General features: G+C 35.4%; 1 protein-coding gene across 1 annotated transcript; it reads left to right on the forward strand.

The window, feature by feature from the left end:
* Nucleotides 1-964: 964 nt before the first annotated feature.
* On the forward strand, nt 965-7361 carry LOC128987277 (neuropeptide F receptor-like). The gene is made up of 5 exons (XM_054408036.1): nt 965-1174; nt 3219-3511; nt 4036-4153; nt 4580-4832; nt 5820-7361. Exons 1-5 carry the CDS (start codon nt 995-997, stop codon nt 6176-6178), a joined length of 1203 nt encoding a protein of 400 aa, XP_054264011.1. The 5' UTR covers nt 965-994; the 3' UTR covers nt 6179-7361.
* The last annotated feature ends 2005 nt before the right edge of the window (nt 7362-9366 follow it).

Genomic DNA, 9366 nt, shown 5'->3' on the forward strand with positions numbered 1-9366 from the left:
TATCAGAAAACCATCATTGAACGTCAAACCCTGGGTTTAAAGGTTTTCAAATTTTAAATGATTACTTTGAGGGTGTTTATACACTAAAAATCCCACAGCAAGTCTCGCTATCACGTTTGTGGCAACATTGGAGTTGAATCGATTACTTCCAGTGACAACTGATCCTTTGCAGCCGTCTATTGCAGACAGTCGGGATTAATTCTCTGCCATCCGCAATTCTATTGCAAACAAACAGTTTTTATAGCAAGAGCAACCTGTGGAAGACTACTACTAGTATAACCTTCTGAACAGTCAGTCTTGCTTTTTGTTATTTTATTTAGTTAACATTTGTGGTTTACTATCACCATTAAATAAACAGATACACAACCTAACATAAAAAAATGTAAGACTAGTTGCATACTATAATATTATTCCTATATGATCTATTACTCAATTTTATGGTAGTTTTATGTTTTGTACACGTTCGTTACTATACAAACGGTTAAAATAGATTAAACAAACATCTTTAAGTTACGTAGTATTAAAAAATAATCTATTGTGATAAAACAATATATTGAAAGATTTAAATAAACATAGGCGGAACATTAATAGTTTTTATCATAAAATAGTGTTATTATTTTTACCAAAAGGTATTAAAATGTATTTAAATTTTAATATTTAAAATAATTTACAATTAAGCATCAAATAATCAAAACTTAAAAATCTCCTCTAACATTTAAATAAAATATTTTCTTAGTTAAGAGTTGTTGTTGGTGACTTGAAATCTATGTTGTTTGTTATTGTGGACATTTTTATAAATGTTCCTAAATAACTATGTATTGTTTTATGACTAACGAGTTATTGGAAAATGTCACCGATAATTATTTGAAAAACATCATTATATACATGATTTGTTTAGTGTAAATCTCTGATGTCATCTATTTGACGTTATTTTTTTCTTTAGGTAATGTCCACCGTTGAGTGCCAAGACCTCTCAGCTCATATGTGACGTCATATGTCAAGTTCCCCTCTACCTGACTGGATGATTTGTTGGTTTATGAACTGTTCCGTGCACGAAGCATGCCTGATGATGGAGCTCAATTCGTCAGGCATTTTTAACTTTAACGTCATTGACGCTTTCAAGATTATTCAAGAACACAAGACACGTGATCGAAATGTCAATGGCGCAACTCAGGTGATTCCAGTTTACTGTAGAAATGTTTACATTTATATAGTTAATGTTTTAACCTCTTAATTTTGGATTTAAAGACCCCTCTACCTTATGACATTCTTGTATTTCAGTATTTTAAAATTAGATACTTCTTTCCCAGGATTAAAAATTTGAGTTTCTTTGAAACAGCCTATTTTAGAAGCAGGGAAAAGTGAATAACCACCTAAAAATAGTTAATTGGTACGTAGTCAAAACTGTGTGTCCTTTTATATCTATTTCAATTTATTTTAAACCTTAAATAAGTTTAAGCTTAGTTTTTAATGTTTAAATATATATTAAAAACTCCACGGTAAATTGTAAGGTAGATATTGTGACCTCTTTTCAAAAACCAACAAAACCTATCATTTTATATATTCATAGTAATCTGAAAAACCCCATTTGTGTGATATCTGAAATTCTATTTAAAAAAACCATCTCATTTTGCTGTGCTTCAGTGTTGGAATTCACTGCATATAACACGACTCGTTATATATTTGTAGAGTTTTTGATCATTCAATCATACAGCTCTTAATTTCAACATTGTTTAATACTGGAATTATTGACCAACGAGTAGAAATAAAAAAACACGTCTGTAGAAATCCATAGAAATCACATGCTGTGATTTGGATAGTACTTAGTTGGATACTTTATTAGTTTTATTACGTTTTGCTACGTAGATATTTGAGAACTATTTTTAAAGAAAGTTTGTAAAGGCAACACACTTTTTAACAATGAAAAGATCCTTTAGAAGAATCTTTCAAAAGCTTCTTAAACTAAGTAAAGATTAAATTCAAACACTTCAAACGTTATTGGATTAGCTGAAGAATTTCTTTGTGTTGTGCAGGGTGAGATAACCGACACCTCTCTCTTTAAATAGCTATCTAAAAGCCACTTTACACTTTCTTTGTAATTTTTAGCGTCATACAAATATAGAATAAGGATCTATTTACATTCATGTCGTAATGAGCGGCAGCTGATAATTTATTCTATCTTCGTGTACCAATTGTTGAAAAAGTTTTGAAAAGATTCTTCTTTTATCGTAGAACTTACTTATAATTGGATCCAAACACTCCACTCTCTCTTGACTTGTTTGTGGAGAGTTTAAACCCATTGTTATCTTTATAAATAACTTCATATTTTATTATATAGAGTTTTATAATGGTGAAATGGTGTAAAGATTATATTCATAGAAACTTCAACAGGTTAATAACCTGAATACATTGGAGATATTGGTGTCTATTCACTGTAAAATAATCAATAGTAGTTTTCCAAATTTCCGGAAGCTTTACAGCTATTCTAGTTTGAAAATGATAAATCATCACCACGTTAAATTTCAAAGATTATAGTTTGTCAAATGGTTCACAAAATACTTTATCAACGCAAAATATACCCCAACATTTGGTCGTTTTAAGGTTGGGATGTTTTCTTACCTTAATAATGGTAATCTGTTTTGGTCTGCTTAAGCCCGTGTAAATAGGCTTCGGGCCTGTGCACCTAAGGTATCAAGGAAATGTGAGTAATCACAACAGTTAAATGTAATGATAAATTAAAAAAAGTTACACCGGAACGAAAACTAACGAAATTGCTGCATTTGTTCCACAGTACAACAAGCTATCGACTCACTGACTGAACGGGCGGGCATTAATTGCGCCAACTGACCTGAGTCAGGTAGTCGGGTATTCCTGAACTGCGCCAACTACTAGGGAGCCACTTGATACGTTCCTTAACCAAGCCAAGTGGTGGCCCTCTTTGACTGTATAATTGAGTATGTTAGGTTAGGATTGGTTCGATTACGTTGGTTTAGGAATAGTCAAAGATGACACGTAAACAAAGACATTTCTTCTGCTGGCATCTCACAACTACCTGGCTTGGGCTTGGCGCAACTAAGGAACACTTTTTGGGACCCTTTGAGAGCTTGGCGCAGTTAAGGAAATCTTTGGCGTATTAATGCTCGACCGACTGAACCGGATTCCAATTGACTGAACCTGGAATTCTAATATACCCCGCTTAATTACCTGTTATACCCTAGGTGATCCTGATCTGTGTCTACGGTCTTCTGATAGTCTCCGGACTATCAGCCAATCTTGTAGTGAGTTTCGTGGTGGCTCGTCGTCCTCAGATGCACACTCCCAGGAACCTCTACATCGTCAACCTGACCATCTCCGACATGACGTTGTGCCTGATCTGCATGCCGTTCACCCTCGTCTCCATCCTGAGACGACAGTGGTCGCTGGGTCTGACCCTTTGCAAGCTCGTACCCGTCATCCAGGGCGCCAACATCATGGTGTCGGTTGGGACCATCACTGTGATTGCCCTTGACAGGTAATAATATACTCTACAGCAAAACCATAATAACGTATTCTAAAATTCCTCTTGCTCGTTCCGTTTGGTGTGAATGGTCTCCTGGTAATGACTCACACACTAGTGCACACAGTAATTTTTTTCTACAACCACTCAAATCCAAATTCAAGACCTTTCGAGCACTGTTTGATCTATTATGGTTGTATATCTTTATTGTTTAGTGTATTGCAGTGGTTAAATGTTCATACATAGTGTATGATGTTTAATATCTTCAATATTTGGCATGGATTAGTTCCAACAAGTATTCAGTGCCGAAGTGTACATAACTAATGTACTTATGGGTCATATTGTTACATTAACTTTTTACATCGTCATGATTAGCACTTATTACTATAAATAATTGCAAGCTTGGTTTTCAATGTTAACTCCATTTAGATGTGTGAAATAAACAGATTAAGGGCTATAATTACAGTATATGGACAATCTCGCAATTCTACTCAAAATAAAAATAAGATAGCTAGAGTAAATATTGTATGCTCTTTTAGGTATTTGACAATTGTGCGAGGTCAGGAGACAACGAACAACAAAAGTCGAGTCATCACTTCCATTGCCCTCGTGTGGTTAATATCAGCTCTGGCTACTCTTCCTCTGGGCTTCTATCAAGTAAGAATATCTTGGACGTTTGTTCAGGTGTAGAAGTAATTAAATTGGGGTTTAATTTAAGTTAACTCATTCAGTACTCTAGCTATGGTGTTACAGAGTTCTCGTCAACACTTCTATTTCAGGATACAACCAATCTGGTTGTAAAGAGTGAATAATTTGACGACTGGGTAGTTTTAGTACTCTATTCTCGGGAAACTATAGGTTTACATAAGTACTCAGTAAAAAATAAAACATATCAGTTTGATCGTTCTACAAAATTAACGAAAGTACAAGGCACATATCTTTGCTTCAATCCCTCATCCTCTCTTTTTAAGTGAAGACAAAGACAAAGAAAATACAACAAACTATAACCACTATGTTGCTAATTTCGTATTACATATTTTTACTCTAGATGTGATAGTTGGTAATTTTTAACTGTGGCTTCAGGTATTGGAGCCGGTTACGTTCCACAAGGTAGTATTGTACGAGACGTGTATAGAGCGATGGCCCTCCCAGAGACTGAAGGTGGCCTACGCTGTAGCCGTGCTGCTGGTACAAGCAGTCATACCGGCGCTGGTAGTGTGTGTGGTTCACGCACGCATCGCCTCCTACCTGCACGCACACGCACGCACACAGAAGGACCTGCGCAGAGCTCACAGGGAGATACAGAGGAACAGGAGAACCACGCTGCTTCTTTCAGGTACCAAGGATTAGGAGGAACTGTTGTGAAAACTTATCATAGCAACCCGAGAAATATTCACGCGTGACTACAGTGTTAGCAAAACGGGAGTGCCGATGGAGACCAGGTCAAGTCCCTTCAAACGCACGCACCCCCACAGGTCTCCATCGGCACTCCCGTTTTGCTAACACTATAACTTGAATATCCTACATGCATCCCACATAACCCGTAACTGGTGAGGCTCACAAACGTTTTGTTTACCTACTTCACTTTAATGGATGTTGGAACTCCCGTGCTCAGCTGACCTGTCTTCTCAGCCACTCCATTAACTTCTCCGTTTCACATTATACTGGTATCCTCGGTAACTAGTGACACTTGCAATCATTTGCTGCAACTATACTATCCATCCAACAAATACGTTATGATTTTGTAATATTAATATGCATAATATTTTGCCTTATTTCTTTAAATTACCTTTTTTATAGTCTGCATTTTCTGTTGTTTGAAGCTCACTGTCATGTATTTTTGTAAAATACTAAAACTCGGTTATAAGTCAGGTCCTACCATCACTTACTGTGAGGAGTTTATGGAACGTGCTTGTTCACCTTCTGCTTTACCTTCTGTAACACCCCTTTACCATAAAATATCTGATGGCTGTTTATTTAGTTACGGAATTACTGACAAATATTTAAAGGCTCTACCAATTTGATCAATTGATTAATAGTTCAAAAATGGACCCATTGTTAGGCTTGTAATAAGTTATATGTTTTGGAAAAGGTGTATTTAGTCAATAACAAGCTGTAAAATATGACTATGACACACATCCATCGGATCAATATATTTACTTCCAAAAAACTACACTTTGATAATACTTGAGCACAAGGCAATTTCGAGCCCTATTTTCACGTTCATCGATTTCAATTTAGTAAAAAAACCTCCCAGTACTATTTTTTAACGAAACAAATTAAAACCCTCTGTTTTATAATATAACAGATATCCACATTGTAGGTGTAGCGATCCTGTTCGCTCTCAGCTGGCTGCCTCTGGGTATCTTCTCCTTGACTGCGGACATCTACTACTCCGGCGAGTCCTACACTGAGGTCACCTCTCAGGACCTGTACGTCACCTTAGCAGTTTGTCACATAACCGCTATGTCTTCCGCGGTCTCCAACCCCGTGGTGTACGGCTGGCTCAACACCAATATTCGTCAGGAATTCCTGCAGCTGCTGCCCTCCAAGTGTGCCAACCCTGCGCGCCAAGACGAGGGTACTACGAAAACAGCGCTGCCAACCACAACACAAACACACAGGCGAGACAGCGTCACCGTGCTGTTGCCACACCCCCACACTGCCATCACGGTCTTATAATTATGGTTCCTTCATTATTCAATAGTTCTATAGGAAATTTAATAGCACCGGAATTGCAACATTTACTGATAAGGCTTCTACGAGACCTGACAGGTCCCAACCTGTTCCATATGTAAACAGGATAAGACTTGGGTCGTGCATTAATTGCGCCAAAGAGTTCCATAATTGTGCAAAGCCCTCAAATGGTCCCAAAAAATGTTCCTTAGTTGTGCCATGCCCAAGCCAGGGTGGGGCGAGTTGCCGGCAGAAGGAATGTCCTTGTTTACGTGTCATCCTAACCTATCCTAACCTAACCTAACAAAACATAACATAACCTAACTCAAAACCTAAACTTACTTAGCCTAACCTAACCTACTCAATTATACAGTCAAAGAGGGCCGCAACGTGGAGCAGTATCGGATGGTTCCTTGGAATAGTTGGTGCAATTCAGGAATACCCGACTACCTGATTTAGAGCAGTTGGCGCAATTAATGCCCGCCCGAGATTTGCTGACAGACATCATACAATCCGTACTAGTCAATAATTTTACAGGCATCTAGAATAAATTATTAATGGTGAGAGTTGTCCTCTGCCAACTTGTAATTTTGACCTAACAAATTTTATTTGAGGAGTTTTGTCGTCGACACCTACAAAGACCATACTTACTAAATCGACTCCCAGTTTAGGACTACCTCTTATTATACAATCTATACTAAATGTTGCCACCATAGTATGGCACTTTATATTTTATTTATACGTCTATCTGAGGACTTCGACTGTGATTTTTGGTAGCGTTAGATATATTTTTATATGGATAGCAGTTCAATGTATTTAAGGCCTTAGTAAAGGACCGATTAAATCTTGTTAAGATATACCATTGAGTTAAAAAGTGTGCATTAACTGTTGTACATTTTATGTAGAAAATTAAAATCTTATACTCACCATTATAATGCAGAGTAAAACAACCCCTTCTATACCAGTTTTGAAAAAAAACTTACCTTAAATTAATTATTTAAGCTCTAGATTAGTAATTGGTTAAGTAATTCGGAAGGCAAAAACCCAGAAATGAAAAGATATAATCCTTGAAAATGTCTAGAAAATACGCTAAACACCACGTAAAATTCGCCGTTTTAACTAAATAAACAGGAATTATAAATTCATTTGTTTACAAGTTTTCAGATCTTTTTTATATTTGAAACACCAATCTCTCAACTATTTATTTTGTCTATCATTAGCTATTGTTATTCACATACATATTAACTAATGTTTGTAGTTCTATACTTAGTTATTAGAAAAGGATTCTCATTTCTACTTAGTTAATGATGCAATAACCCAATACATTGTCAATGAACTATTTCGTAAACAATTTAAGACACCGCATAACACTTAAAAATTGGGGAGTAAATGAATATACAGTGTAAATAATCTATTTTCCTTAAATTAAGTCACAATACTAAGTCTTCGTCATGGTTTAAGTACCTAAAAGCACAAAGTCGTTAAGTGTGTTTCAAAGTAAATAATATGTGTTTTAGAAGTTTACAAGCATAAAAGCGTTGTACTAATTTCGAATGTGTGACCGTTGTCAGATTGTATCAATATGTTACATTGTTAAGAACATTATCTTTTTTGTGTGTTCTGTGGAAAATTGTTGGTTTTTGTTCTGGGAAAAGGACTGAGCCCCTTTTCCCACCACTTAAACCAAACATCTAACCTAGATTTAAACAGTAAGTGGTTTAAACTGTGCACATTTCCCAGATATGTAAAAGACTGTATACTATAATTCTAAGTAAAATGTGTCCTTTAAGCTATTTGTGTTTTTATTTACCTTAGTTTCATGTTGTATTCGATACTAACTGAAAGAGTGCATCAAATTGATAGAAGATTAAGGAGCTGGTTCTATTGTCTAAGACTGTCTGAGTAACACTGTTCATCGTCAAATGGATTAGTTGAAGATTCGATCCGAAAAAAGATCAATTTTGGACATTGTTGTTATTTTTTATTCAATATAAATTAATGAGGCTATCGGAAACACGTTAATAATTTTAAAAGTAACATTTATCCATCGTTATATTGTACATTATAAATTATATTAATGGCCTTTTTCATACAAATTTAATTACTTTTATTAATTATAAATAAACGTCCTAAAACATGATTATGTTAGTCAAGGATTATTTTTTTCTTTTTGATTTTTTTGGAATAATGTTAAGATAAGTACTGTAATGTAAATAATAAATATGTTTGTTGACATAATCTAGACTACATATGCATTTACCAAGAACCTGCACCTTGGGATAGTGACAATTTCTATTTTGAAAACGTAAGTACGCTTCATTGGAATACAATACAATAGTACAATGGTATTACAATACAATGGTAATTTGTCCTGGGGAATATGACAAAAGGTTTTTTGTCCTAGGACGCCAGACACGAGCCTGGGATTGTTTTTCACATTACTTCAGGCTAGACCTAGGGGTTGCGGCATTATCACTTAGATAAAATCCATTGGTGATTTGGCGGGAGTTGAACTTGGGACCTCTTGGACCGAAGTCCTGCGCTCTAACCACTAGACCAGCTTGCCCCTTATGACAAAAGATATACATAGGTACTATTCAAATTTGACTGTAATTATTGACAAGGCCACAGTACAGACCGTTCCTAAATCGCAGTATCAAACTTAAATTGCACATTTAGTAAATTGCTAATTATTATTATACAAAAAGAAATAATTTATCATTTCCAACTAAAAGCTTGAATATTCAAAGCTTAGAAGAGTCTTCATGCCTGAAATATTCTTCTCAAAGGCAAATAGTGGCAACAGCTGTTCGTAGCAGATGGCTTTGTAATTAAATGTCGGATGCGATTAAAATATCTTGAGCTCTCCTACTGTAAGTGTTGATGAGCTCTATGATATTTATTTTTAATGTTGGTATCAATGTTAAAATTGTTCTATAATGGAAATAATTATCTTCGGATATTGTTAAGAGCAAAGTGTTCAATAATAAGCATTGATCAAACATTCTAATTGAGGGTGTTATCCTTGGAATAGAAGCTACATTGTTATTTGAAGTCTTTAATACTTACATATACTAGACAAATCCAATTTGTTTTTAATGTTTTCAACTCAAGCATGAAAAAATTAATGTGCAATATAAAATTTTCTCCATAATATTTAAATGGCAGAACAAGTTCATGTAGTCTAAACTCCA

Source organism: Macrosteles quadrilineatus, unplaced genomic scaffold (assembly GCF_028750875.1).
Source record: "Macrosteles quadrilineatus isolate MER2022 unplaced genomic scaffold, UCM_ALF_1.0 Scaffold_2__2_contigs__length_208266976, whole genome shotgun sequence".
In the NCBI taxonomy this organism is placed as follows: Eukaryota; Metazoa; Arthropoda; class Insecta; order Hemiptera; family Cicadellidae; genus Macrosteles; species Macrosteles quadrilineatus.